General features: G+C 46.5%; 1 protein-coding gene across 2 annotated transcripts in view; it reads left to right on the forward strand.

Moving 5' to 3' along the window:
- The window catches only part of sema3bl (sema domain, immunoglobulin domain (Ig), short basic domain, secreted, (semaphorin) 3bl), a 142,083-nt gene that overhangs the window by 93,532 nt on the left and 34,098 nt on the right, over positions 1-14,453 (forward strand). For both annotated transcript variants that reach the window (XM_067998436.1, XM_067998437.1), the window contains exons 5-7: positions 9,724-9,814; positions 11,920-12,036; positions 14,255-14,397. In XM_067998436.1, the coding sequence (XP_067854537.1) occupies positions 9,724-9,814; positions 11,920-12,036; positions 14,255-14,397 (351 nt within the window). The remainder of the gene's footprint in view (positions 1-9,723; positions 9,815-11,919; positions 12,037-14,254; positions 14,398-14,453) is intronic.

Consider the following 14,453-nt stretch of genomic DNA (forward strand, 5'->3'; position numbering starts at 1 on the left):
TGATCAGAGAACTTCATGTAGGCAGTCATTTCGTTTTTCCAGTAATGAGGGGAGATGAAGAGAATTTTCTTACGGAGCGAGTTGCTATGATCTGGAACGCACTGCCTGAAAGGGTGGTGGAAGCAGATTCAATTGTAACTTTCAAAAGGAGAATGGGATAAATACTTGAAAAGGAGAAATTTGCAGGGCTATGGGGGAGTGGGACTAATTGGATAGCTCTTTCAAAGTGCCAGCAGAGGTAAGATGGGCCAAATGGCCTCCTTCTGCGTTGTATCATTCGGTGTATTCTAAAGTTGTGACGAGGATGAACCTCCTTTTTGCTACAGTGTGCTCTTATTTATCGGATGTAAATGTGGACATCAATCAATGGGAGGTGAATCACCAGGACCCCCCCCTCAGCCCTCTGGGTCACACCATGTCTTCTGTTAACACGACGCTGTAGAGTGTTGCATCACTGTGAACTGCCATCAGTGTCCAGCTGGGCCGGCATGATTCCCAGTCCCATTACACACTTCACTTTTCTTTAGTTCAATCGATTGTTCACAGTGAGCCTTTGCGCTGTAAATTATCTGTGTAATTCTTCATTCTTCACAGGCTGTATTTACTTAAAAGCCCCAATTTGTCGACTTCAGCTCATTTATCTGGAAGACTTGAATGTTGCCAGCTATCTACATACGAGACACATTCCTCGAGCTGTACTATGTGCATTACTGCAATGACCTTTTCCTGAGCCTGTAACCTGACTATTTACTACAAAATTATATCCACAAAACCCCCTAACCAGAATAAAGAGTGTAAAATGAAACTTTTTATGCCTTATTTTGCTCCCCCAGGCCAAGAATTAATTCCTGCTTGATCCTGCGCAGCTCCTGTACGTCTGTCAGTTCCTGTGCATGTGTAGACTGAGTATATGCAGATAATTTACTTACATTTGGTGCCGCGTGCTTCATCTAGCGTCAACTCCCAGAGATTTACAGTGCACACGGGGCTAAAAGGGAAAAACTCTCTTGCCCCGCTACTGTACAGGCTGCAGGCGCAATTGCTCAATATCGTTGAGTTTGCAACTCAATGCTTCAGTCTGCGTGCACTCTCCGATGTCGGGTGTAGAGACCAGTGATGTGAAAACCAAACCGCTGGCCTGCACAGGACTACAGCTGCCTCGGCCTTGCTATCAGCCGTGGTTCAGTGATAGCACACTCACCTCTGAGTCAGAAGGTTGTGGGTGCAAGTCCCACTCTCCAGATGTGAACACAAAATCCTGTACGTAGGGAGTGCTGCACCGGTCGGAGGTGCTGTCTTCTGGATGAGATGTTAAACTGAGGCCCCGTCTGTCCTCTCAGATGGACGTATGGCACTATTTTGAAGAAGAGCAACAAAATTCTCCCCGGTGTCCTGGCCAATATTTATCCGTCAACCAACATCGCTAAAACAAATCGTCTGGTCATTATCACATTGCTGTTTGTGGGACCTTGCTCTCTGCAAATTGGCTGCTGCGTTTCCTACATTACAACAGTGACCAGACTTCAAAAGTACTTCATTGGCTGTAAAACACTTTAGGACATCCTGAGGTCATGAAAGGTGCTATGTAAATGCAAGTCTTTCTTTCTCTCTCTCGCTCTCCTTCTTTCTTTCTTTCTCTCTCTCTCTGAAGGTGAGGATTGGAACCACCTCACAAGTGCACTGGAGGTGTATACTATGAAAGTGCCTCTGAGAGCACACTTGCTGTCAGAAGCAATTCCTTAGGATAAATGGGGTATCAAATAGGCAACCATGGCAGAAAGGTCCTATAGAAGGACCAGCACCTGTTGGTCCATGTACCGTTCTGAGGGGTCTCAACGGAAAACTAAACTCCGAACCAACATCTGCAGGCATTGTTTTTACTGATAATGTTTTGTTTTCTCGAGAATAAGCTTGAGAAGTTAAGTTGGCGATCAGCAATAGACAGGACAATCAAACCGGTTCCAGACTGCATGTGCCAAGATCAATAATGAAGCATTGATGGAGAAACCTACTTGTCCTGAAAGTAATGTCTACACTTTGTAATCTAAATGAGTCCTAATAAAGGAACCAGAGATGTTGTCAGTCAGTTTGGTTAATCATTGAAGCTTTACTTAATCCTGCTCTGTCCTCTGTGGGTAACGTGTAATGTTGTTAGATTGCCTTCATGAGGATTAAATCATCAAAAGCTGGCTGTGTTCCACTGTTCATCTACACACAGGTTGACTATTCTTTAGCAGATGGCACCAGTACCTTGTTGGAATGTATGGCGCCCGTACAAAAGCCAACATGCATTTCCTTCTAGCAAATCAATGTGTGTTGTTAAATTCCATCATTAATCTTCATTTGAGGTGTGGCGACTGATTGGAATGCATGATTTCGTATTCCCGATTCCCCACAAGGCTCCTCGCCAGAAAGGGAGGGGAATGTCTGAGAGAAGTTAACTAAATTGCTTTTTAAACCCTCATGCACCTCCTTGCAGCCTGTGATAGAACAACTTTGGCAGACCCCGGGCTGGGTCTACCCATTTGGCCAGTGAATGATAACACGGCTGTAGTATTTGGGGATATGTTGCTCTTTAATCCTCCTTCTCCTCCCTTTCACATCTCCCTGAAGCCGACACCTCCTGCACTTGAGTAGATGGGGTTCCTTCCACCTCGACCCCAGGCCTTCACCAATGCCTCTCTGTTAGCGAGCTACTTTGAGGTAAATGAGAACAGTCTCGAGGTCATTCTTCCTTGGATTTCTGAGGAAGCAACATATCTGCACTGAACGTCACTCCAAGACAGTCCAGCGAAAATCAAGGACTTACCAGTCATGGACTCATCCTTACATCCAGCGAACACACTATATTACTGGCAGCTTTAAAGCTGCTTTGATGAAGGAACCATTTTGAGAATCTGGATCTGTGTGTGTAGACCCAATTTTAAAATTGTATTATCTTTTTAAGCAAAGTTCTCTTTAATGTGTTAATGTTTGTCCGCCATAACTTGAACATTATGAGTTCCATCAGGCTGTACTTAGTCAGCAGATGGATGTCAACCTTTAGTCCATCAGTGGGGCTCAGATTTAGAAGTAGTTACTGACGTCAGATACCAATGAAAAAATTGGCACTGGGAGATTGTCCATCTCTAAGTTCCTAAGGCAAAAAGTCTGTAGGCTGGGATACATCTAATTTGTGATTTAGAGATGGATGAGGAAAAGTAAAGCAGGTGAAAGAGACAGAGACAGTGAGAAGGACAGAGACAGTGAGTAGGACAGAAGCACGGGGAAAGACAGACGCAAGGAAAGGCAGAGACACAGGGAAAGACAGAAACACAGAGAAAGACAGAGAAACACAGAGGCACAGAGAAAGCCAGAGACACAGGGAAATACAGAGACACGGAGAAATACAGAGACACGGAAATACAGAGACACAGAGGCACGGAGTAAGACAGAGACACAGGGAAACACGCACAGCCACCAAAAGATGCACAAAGACAAATAATCTTAAAATCTACAAAAAAAATAAACTAAACATTACTGAGGAAATGACTGAATGAGATGCGTGGAGTACGTGACCGTATTGGATTGAGCTTCTCACAGTGAAACCTCGAGCTGGACTTCACAAGCTGTTTAATTTGGTTGAACTTGTTTTGATTTTTATCAGATTGAGAATTCACTTCTCCTGGTGGGTGGGGCAAAGTGATGGCCAATAAGATAAAAGCTTTGCTTTGGATTTTAGACAAATGTTTCCATTTTAGGTCTCACACTAATGGAGATTTATTTGGTAATCAAGGCCCAACATTCATATGGAATCTACTTTTGATACGAAGCCAGTATAGAAATGGTTGTGAGGCTATTTTCATTTTAAGGGACTGGTTTCCCTCCAGTTGATGCTGTCGTTTTCCAGCCCCTCGTGTTACCCAGCTCCTCGTGTTACCCAGCTCCTCGTGTTACCCAGGCCCTCGTGTTACCCAGCCCCTTGTGTTACCAAATCCCTAGTATTACCCAGCCCCTGCTCTGGTTCAGTTCCCCTCCAAAATGGTCACAACTCTAGACTGGATTGGTCGCAGCTTTGGATAATTAAAACTGCTCTGGATCGGTCCCTGCTCTGGATCGGTCCCCGCTCTGGATCAGTCATAATTTGTTCCCTTTCTGTCAGTCGTACTTCACACTTCCATTATATTGACAGCAAAAAAAATGTCTCTTTAAGTTTGTGCCACAGAACTTTCTTTAGAAAACAATTGAGACAACCAGCTAATCAGACACAATAACCCCAAGTCACTTCCTTCCTCCCCCTGCCATGAGCTAGATAAAGAAACATGACCAAAGGGCAGTTCACATTCCAATTAAGCACTGTAGGAAGGGACAAAAGTATCCAAACTGAACAATCCATAAGAAAAATTGTGGGGAACATGCGACCCAAATTCCAAAATATGCTCCAGGCCTGGAATGCAAATCATAAAACTACGCCTCGAGAACTACCCCTCGAGCAACAATCTCCATGGACCGAAATCTGAATTAAAAATAAACAAGCTGATGTCACTTTGGGATAGAAAATCAATTGCCAGCGTTGTCTACTTTTTGATACCTGCCAGTGCCCGGCTGAAGAGTGGCAATAGAGGGGAGCAGATCACATGGTCATGGAGCAGGAGAACCGTAAAAGAGAAAAACAACTTTGGTTTGGTTTTACGATCCTGGAATGACCTTGTTTCTTGATTTACGTGCAGTCTTTATTTCTGGTTTTAATGACTCAATTAGGTGCCCTCACACAGAAAATGATTAATGGTTGCCCCTTCAGCTTTGAGTCTTTGAGAAACAATGCATGGGCAGAGAGTGACTTCTCTCTATCCATAAGTCAATCAATAGGCTGTTGGGGTAATAGTTCCTCACTTGTAATCAATGAGCAAAAGATTGGGAGTTTGAAATTCCTTGAGCACAGCATCTGTTATGCCTGAGGGTTTGGAATCAGCAATTGCACTTTGTCTATTATAGGACAAGATGGACATGGTTGAGTGACTCTTAGGAATTCCCATGTTACTTATAATAGAATTATTTAAAAATATGATAATTGATGGCTATAAGTAAACAATGAAGAGTCTCGAATTATGCCCTAAACTGCTGTAATGAAGAAGAGGCATTCAATAAACTTAGCCCAACTCGGGGCACAGGCTAAATGTCTTGAGCTCTCCCCTTGCTCATTTCTACATATATATATATTAGGCCTTTAGTTCTAATTTTAATATTATTAATGTCATTAGTACAAACTTCATATTTTGTACATAGGGACATGAATGTTTGTCGATTCCACATTGAACAATCTCTTCGGTTGGGGAACATCTGTATGCAACTGGAGAGAGCCGCACTTGGAAGGGACTCAGAACAGGTGTTCGCTTGGCTGAGTTGGGCATCCTCTGAGTGGGAACATTGTGGGATCAATGCACCACTCAACGAGGTGGGATTTAACTCTCGGTCACCCTGTTCAAAGATTTCCGGGCAACATCAGGCGGCCCAGCTGGCAGGAAAATAGGTCTGGGGATGGGGGGGGGGGTGGAAAATTGCCCAGGTATGTCCTGTCCACAAAAAGCAGGACAAATCCAATCCGGCCAATTACCACCCCATCAGTCTACTCTCAATCATCAGCAAAGTGATGGAAGGTGTCGTTGACAGTGCTGTCAAGCGGCACTTACTCACCAATAACCTGCTCACCGGTGCTCAGTTTGGGTTCTGCCAGGACCACCCGACTCCAGACCTCATTACAGCCTTGGTCCAAACATGGACAAAAGAGCTGAATTCCAGAGGTGAGGTGAGAGTGACTGCTCTTGACATCAAGGCAGCATTTGACCGAGTGTGGCACCAAGGAGCCCTAGTAAAATTGAAGTCAATGGGAATCAGGGGGAAAACTCTCCAGTGGCTGGAGTCATACCGAGCACAAAGGAAGATGGTAGTGGTTGTTGGAGGCCAATTATCTCAGCCCCAGGACATTGTTGCAGGAGTTCCTCAGGGCAGTGTCCTAGGCCCAACCATCTTCAGCTGCTTCATCAATGACCTTCCCTCCATCATAAGGTCAGAAATGGGGATGTTCGCTGATGATTGCACAGTGTTCAGTTCCATTTGCAACCCCTCAGATAATGAAGCAGTCCGAGCCCACATGCAGCAAGATCTGGACAACATCCAGGCTTGGGCTGATAAGTGGCAAGTAACATTCGCGCCAGATAAGTGCCAGGCAATGACCATCTCCAACAAGAGAGAATCTAACCACCTCCCTTTGACATTCAACGGCATTACCATCGCCAAATCCCCCACCATCAACATCCTGGGGGTCACCATTGACCAGAAACTTAACTGGACCAGCCATATAAATACTGTGGCTACAAGAGCAGGTCAGAGGCTGGGTATTCTGCGGCGAGTGACTCACCTCCTGACTCCCCAAAGCCTTTCCACCATCTACAAGGCATAAATCAGGAGTGTGATGGAATACTCTCCACTTGCCTGGATGAGTGCAGCTCCAACAACACTCAAGAAGCTCGACACCATCCAGGACAAAGCACCCCGATTGATTGGCACCCCATCCACCACCCTAAACGTTCACTTCCTTCACCACCGGCGCACAGTGGCTGCAGTGTGTACCATCCAAAGGATGCACTGCAGCAACTCGCCAAGGCTTCATCGGCAGCACCTCCCAAACCCGCGACCTCTACCACCTAGAAGGACAAGAGCAGCAGGGACATGGGAACAACACCACCTGCACGTTCCCCTCCAAGTCATACACCATCCCGACTTGGAAATATATCGCCGTTCCTTCATCGTCGCAGGGTCAAAATCCTGGAACTCCCTTCCTAACAGCACTGTGGGAGAACCGTCACCACACGGACTGCAGCGGTTCAAGAAGGCGGCTCACCACCACCTTCTCAAGGGCAATTAGGAATGGGCAATAAGTGCCGGCCTTGCCAGCGACGCCCACATCCCATGAACGAATAAAAAAAATGTTTTCCTCATGTCACCTCTGGTTCTTTTCGTAGAATCATTGAATCATAGAAAGGTTACAGCACGGAAGGAGACCATTCGGCCCATTGAGTCTGTGCCGGCTCAATGCAAGAGCAATCCAGCTAGTCCCACTCCCCCACCCTATTCCTGCCCTGCAAATTTGTTCCTTTCAAGTACTTATCCAGTTCCTTTTAGAAGGCCATGATTGAATCTGTCTCCACCACCCCCTCGGGCAGTGCATTCCAGATCCTAACCACTCGCTGTGTAAAAAAGTTTTTCCTCATGTCACCTTTGGTTCTTTTGCCAATCACCTAAATCTATGTTCAATGGTTCTTGACCCTTCTGCCAATGGGAACAGTTTCTCTCTACTCCATCTAGATCCTTCGTGATTTTGAACACCTCTATCAAATCTCTCAACCTTCTCTGTTGCAAGGAGAACAATCCCAGCTTCTCCAGTCTATCCACATAACTAAAGTCCCTCATCCCTGGAAGCATTCCAGTAAATCTCTTCTGCACCCACTCTAAGGCCTTCACATCTTTCCTGAAGTATAGTGCCCAGAACTGGATACACTACTCCAATTGTGGCCGAACCAATGTTTTATAAAGGTTCATCATGACTTCCATACTTTTGTACTCTATGCCTCTGTTTATAAAGCCCAGGATCCCGTATGCTTTTTTAACCACTTTCTCAACCTGCCCTGCCACCTTCAACGATTTGTGCACATCTATCCTCAGATCTCTCTGTTCCTGTACTTCTTTTAGAATTGTGCCCTCCAGTTTATATTGCCTTTCCTCGTTCTTCCTACCAAAAAGTATCACTTTGCATTTTTCTGCGTTAAATTTCATCTGCTACGTGTCCGCCCATGCCACCAGCCTGTCTATATCCTCTTGAAGTCTATCACTATCCTCCTCACTGTTTACTACCCTTCCAATTTTGAGTCATCTGCAAATTTTGAAATGGTGCCCTGTACACCCAAGTCCAAGTCATTAATATATATCAGGAAAAGCAGTGGTCCCAGCACCGACCCCTGGGGAACACCACTGTACACCTCCCTCCTGTCCGAAAAACAACCGTTCACCACTACTCTCTATTTCCTGTTACTTACCCAATTCTGTATCCATGTTGCTACTGCCCCCTTTATTCCATGGGCCACAATCTTGATAATAAGCCTACCGTGCGGCACTTTATCAAACGCCTTTTGAAAATCCATATATACCACATCAACTGCATTGCCCTCATCTACCCTCTCTGTTACCTCATCAAAAAACTCTATCAGGTTAGTTAAACACGATTTGCCTTTAACAAATCCATGCTGGCTTTCCCTAATCAATCCACCCTCGTCTAATTGACTGTTAATTCTGTCCCAGATTATCGTTTCTAAAAGTTTCCCCACCACTGAGGTTAAACTGACTGGCCTATAGTTGCTGGGTTTATCCTTACACCCTTTTTTGAACAAGGGTGTAACATTTGAAATTCTCCAGTCCTCTGGCACCACCCCCACATCTATGGATGTTTGGAAGATTATGGCCAGCACCTCTGCAATTTCCACCCTGACTTCCCTTAGCAACCTAGGATGCATCCCATCTGGACCGGGTGACTTATCTACTTTAAATACAGCTAGCCTTTCAAGTACCTCTTCTTTATCAATTTTTGCCAATGACCTTGAATCTGTGTCCTCTGGTTACCGTCCCTTCTACCACTCATTACCCACCGACTCAAACGGTAAATGTGACAAGAGAGGGGGGATCCTTTTGAATATTTTACAGCACTGAAAGACGTACTTCTGTTACATGACAGATGAAGGTATTCTGTTGGGAGATAATATACTGCTTTTCACAAGGGATTACTTTATGGAGAATATATTAGATTCTGATACAGTTATCTGATGTGCAACTTTACACTTATTATTTAGCAGAGGGGATTTCAGACAGGAAATGGTTAATACTAGCACCTGTGGGGAGGAGAAAGGCAATAATAATATCATCTGGGACATATGGATTCTGCCAGATCATATCACCAGGCCCTCGGCATATAAAATAGCATAATTCATGAACATTTGCCTCAGACTTACATGAGTAGACATGAATTTCTTCCTCATGACTGAATTTAAGTGATGTCTTTATGGAATATGCTCTACACACAGTGGGGCTGTTAACTTTGAGAGACCTGGAGGAGGGACCAATGAGCTCAGATAGAAGGGCAAGGGAGTAGTCAGACAGAACACTATTTTACCCCTGGGACCAGTGTAGGCCCAGATTGATGGGATGGAACTCTCTTCTTTCTGCAGACTGGCCCCAATGAGTTTGAGTAGTGCCTAGTTAACTTTTGGGCATGCGTCCAACACTTAAACGCCCATACCCCATTGCTTGTTTGGGGATCTTATTTAGATATAGTGTTACTGCACAGCACCATTTACTGCTAGCCCTGTTGTATGAAAATAGATTTACTGTTAAAATCTGTTCAGCTTCGTTCCAAAGCAAGTCCAATGTAGGATTCAGTCCTGACTTTGCAGCATTGTAGTGGAATCCTCCACTGCACTGGTACTAAAACAGGCACAGTGAAGGTTTTCATGTAAACTATCAGGAACAGACAAATCAGAGGTAGTTAACTTAAGACAGTGACACTCCTCCTGTGTCCTGGTCATTCGTATTTGCAGGATTATCTGCTGTGAATGACTATGTTACAGATTCTCATCACCACCAACCAGGCTGGACTGATTCTCACTGCTAATTCCTCTTTGTATTTGTTTTTTCAAGCATGCCTTCAGGATGGACATTAACAGTGTGGAAAATGGGCGTGGCAAATGCCCACATGACCCGAACCGACCTTTTGCGAGCACCTTCATTGGTAAGGAATTTGAAAATTACACTTCCAAAATAATCTTCTGGACACTGCTTCAAGCTGGGTTTGTGCTTGGTTTAGGCAAGAGGTTGCTGAGAGCTTTGTGGGAGAGGGAGAGAAAATTAAAACTAGAGAAATGAAGGGTGTGACCTATTCCATTTGAAGTGCCTGTTTTCAATGTGACCCTGATGGTGAGACTCCTTTTTAAAAGGGATCCTACTGATGAGAATCTCCCTTTATTGGGGTCCTACTGATGAGAATCCCTCTTTAAAGGGGTCCTGATGATGAGAATCCCTCTTTAAATGGGTCCTGATGATGAGAATCCCTCTTTAAATGGGTCCTGATGATGAGAATCCCTCTTTAAATGGGTCCTGATGACGAGAGTTGCTCTTTGAGATGATAAACATTGTACTTTGAATGAGGCCCTGACATGATGGAGTCAAGTGCCAAAATTTCCTCTTTGAAAAGGATCCTGATGACGAAAGATCTTCTTTCAATGAAGCCTGGATGATGAGAGTCCTAATGCGGATAAGATTCCCTGCAGCATTTATTATTCTAACACCAACACTGCTGTTCTGATGTACCGAGCTGTCTCTTCATAGTCCATGGTGTCACCAGCAGTCCAAAGTGTTTAATCCTGTCAATAAATCAGTCTTCGAAAGACCTACACCTGGGAGATATTAACATGGACTTAAGAGTTGATTTGAAAAACCTTCCTTTCCCAACCAGTTTATGGTTATTTGTGACCAACATGGCCCCAGAAAAAAACAAAACGGTCCAATCAGCTTGTCAGCATGTGATCAGCAATACTTTCTCCTTCAGCCCCATCGCCATGGCAAAGTGTAATACATCATTGGATTATGAGCAGGACGTTAATCTATTCCATATGTCTCTGTAAGCAACATGGTGACCTGGATACGGGTAAAATACAGTCATGCCTCATTAGCACTGTATCCCTGAATGAAAAAGGAGGCCAGCAACTTGAACAGACAACAACCAGCCTAATTACTGACTATTGGGGCGAGAGAGACCTGATAATCTTTCTCATATTCAGGTGTAGCAGGCTCGTCCCCTCCCCCTCCCCCTCCCCCATCCCCACCCTTTCCCCTCCTCCAGCTAAAATCCCAGGGATTCAAATTTAGAGGCACCTCTTTTGTGAAAAGTAATTTTAATCGAGGCTTTCGCACACTTCCATGTCATCAGTCTGGGATTTCGAAGGGGCGCTGGGGAGGAAATGGCTTCATACAGAGAATCACAATTTCCAAATTGACGGTCGAAAAGGAAGTATTTAAACTAACAGAATCTTGTGCCGCGCCCGCCCGCGAAGGATTCGTCATCGTGGTGACTTTCTACTTCCTCCGCTTAGTAGAATTAGAGTGGTGAAGCAATGTCTTCACTCTCTACTCTTTGCACGCTGCAGAAGACGTGTATCGGAGAGTTTATTTGCAGCATGGAAAAAGCCATTTGTGGTCCAAAATACAATAGGGGCAGAGTTTTTATTGCAACGCAAATGGAATGGAATTGAGCCCTGGGCATTACATCGTATCACTAGGAACAAGAGTAGGCCATTCAGCCCCTTGGGCCTGCTTTAAAAAGGCCTCCATTATGTCATGGATTAGATACCTCAGGGCAACTTTGAAAACATGAGTTTGAAAGGCTGGCTGCACATTTTTGCAGATACAACCAGAGGAACAGGAGAATGTTTGAAAAGCAGGATGTGGTTCTAACAGCGTTATAAAGGGGGAAGGTAGGAGCTGTGAGACAATCCAACGGGCAAGAGCCAAAGTGCAAGAACTCACACTTAAATAAAACTCATCACAAACAACAACCCGTCCTCTGACTATGAAGGGCAATGATCCCAGCCAATGTGACCACTACATTAAATTAAGGTGGGGGAGGGAAATCAGGGAACACAGGCCCACGATTTCCTGATCAGTGCTTCCTGCGAGTGTCGCTCACTTCTGGGAGCTCCCGACTGAGGAAATCAGCCCTACCGAGCTGATCCAATGAGTGGCTGAGCCACGTACACCGGGAAGGTTTGTCTCGAGTACAATCGGCCGTGGCCGAGTGCAGCAAAAATCACTTGTCTCCGTTTTTCCTCCATTCCTCAGGCGATGAGCTGTATTCCGGACTGACAGCCGACTTCCTGGGCAGGGACCCTGTCATCTTCCGCAGCCTGGGGTCCCGCTCCGCCATGAGGACGGAGCTCGACCAGCGTTTGTTGCAAGGTAACCAGTGGGCATCGTCAGTGGCGATCTCAACGAGGACCAGAGTGGGCAGCAGATGTTGTATCAATGGAGGGTGGTGTAGAGAGAGAGAGAGTGGTTAGAATGTGGAACTCGCCAACCCCTTGAGTAGTTGAGGCGAGCAGCATAGCTGCCTTTTAGAGGAAGCTAGATAAGTACATGAGGGGAGAAAGGAACAGAAGGTTATGCTGACAGGGTTAGGTGAAGTAGGATGGGAGGAGGCTCGTGTGGAGCATAAACACCAGCACAAAACAACCCACCCATGACTATTTCCTTGGGCTGAATGGCCTGTATCTGTGCTGTAAATTCCATGTAATGTTGGACAAAATGACTAGGATGGGTTACTGGGGCCAATGGCATCCAATGATATTATCTCAGATTTCTACAGATTACTGTGTACCTTTAACTCAGCAAGTTAAAAGGGGAGAGTATTCTACGGGTTATATTAAGTGCAAAATGCTCCTTGTATACTTTAATAACATATTCGAGTACAGGGCTCCTGTGTGTCTGGGACTCAGCTACACAGATCAGGAAGGTCCTATCTAGCTGACATTGTTGGGTACAGCAGGGTTGGTGGTAGGCCTGTATTAGCCTTGGTGTTCCCGGGCTAGGGAAGGGAAATGTCAGCCGGGGTCTCCAGCTCCTGACTGCTATTCACGACCCTGCTCTAAAGTGTGGATATTGAGTGGAGAGAGGACCAGGCTACACTACGATGCTCCTCAATGTGGAATAGTAGGTTGAGACTCACATGTGAAGAATAAGCACTTATGCAAGGGGCTGGAGCCTGGCAGGGCAGTGGAGCTGTACATTGGCAAGCGGTCACTACATTCTGGAGAGGAGGAGAGAAAGGATGGCGCAGGGCCTGAGTGATAGCAGATCTATTACAAGCACTGCGTTGCACCATTGTGGTGAGCAGACATTTTAGGTTGAGTGGAGGCCCTTTCAACCTTGGTCCATAGTTGATGTCAGCTGTGCATTGAAATTCTTGCCAGCAAACATTCAGGTGGGTTTCTCCCCTTTTTCTCTCGTCCTCTCTCGAATGTGGCTGTGCCCGGCTAGTTCGCCAGTGCCTGGCCAGTCCGCCAGTGCCCGGTCAGTCCTCCAGTGCCCAGTCAGTCCTCCAGTGCCCGGCCAGTCCTCCAGTGCCCGGCCAGTCCTCCAGTGCCCAGTCAGTCCTCCAGTGCCCAGTCAGTCCTCCAGTGCCCAGCCAGTCCTCCAGTGCCCAGCCAGTCCTCCAGTGCCCAGTCAGTCCGCCAGTGCCCAGTCAGTCCTCCAGTGCCCAGCCAGTCCTCCATTGGTTCCGCTGGGAACATTTCTTGTAGTTCTCCATTTTCTGGTGGAAGGAAAGGACAATTCCTCTATATCAAGGTGGTATGTCCGAGGGAGTTCCTGGTCCACCCCAGGAATTTCATCCATTCAACCCCTATTAGGCCTCAACGGAACTCTTGCCAGCTGAGAGCTGACGTGTGTTCTGCTGAGGCCTTTTAAAAGGCCCCAAACCTTTAGCGGGCAAAAATAATCAATCCCCTCTGGGATCGATTTACCGTATCTTAAAGGAATCCTAACTCCTGCTGGCGCTGAAGATCCTTTATTTAAGAATTGTTTCATTTTACCTGCAAGTGGTCCAGGACGACCTCTGGTGGAGTGGCTGTAGGCCGCTCTGCCGTATGAGGGCTGATTAGGGCGAGCGCCACTGGGGGGGCTCTTGCAGGCGCCATCGGCAGACCGCCTTGACCGTGCAAAATGATCCCCATCCCTGCAAAATTTGGACAGCGTCTACGTCAACATCCGTGAGCAGGGGTGGGTGGGGGTACTGCTCAGCTCCACTCGGGGACCCCCTCCACCAGAATTTCATGCCCTTGAGCAGAGCCCTGCTCGACAGCAGACGGGGATCGGAGAATTGGGCGTGGAGAACAGCGCGCCCGATTCGTGGCGCTCCCGATTCTTTCGGTTCGCCAGCGGGAAAACCGGGAGCGTTGGGAATTGGGCCGCGCTGAGCTGCGCGCCGAGGTCTCCCATCCGCGGTCCCAGTAGGGTGATTCTACGCCAGGGGTCTCTCCTCACAAAATTCACGCTCGGATTCAGAGGCTTGAAAAGATACCCCTCGCCTCCCCCGGTGCCACTGCAAAGTGGTGACTCCCACCCTGCAGCGACCATCTCAACCTTCTCTCTTTTTTTACCCTGTCGCTTTCCGTCGTAGACCCCAAATTCGTGGCCGCTCACCTCATCCCGGACAACGTCGACCGGGACAACGACAAGGTGTACTTTTTCTTCACGGAGAAGGCCATCGAGTCGGAGGGCAAAGTCCGGGCCATATACAGCAGGATCGGACGCATTTGTGCCGTGAGTTGTGAGATACTTTCTCTGTGGCTTGGGATTTTGCTACCAAAGGACGTCAG

This window comes from Heptranchias perlo, chromosome 17, assembly GCF_035084215.1.
Source record: "Heptranchias perlo isolate sHepPer1 chromosome 17, sHepPer1.hap1, whole genome shotgun sequence".
NCBI lineage: Eukaryota > Metazoa > Chordata > Chondrichthyes > Hexanchiformes > Hexanchidae > Heptranchias > Heptranchias perlo.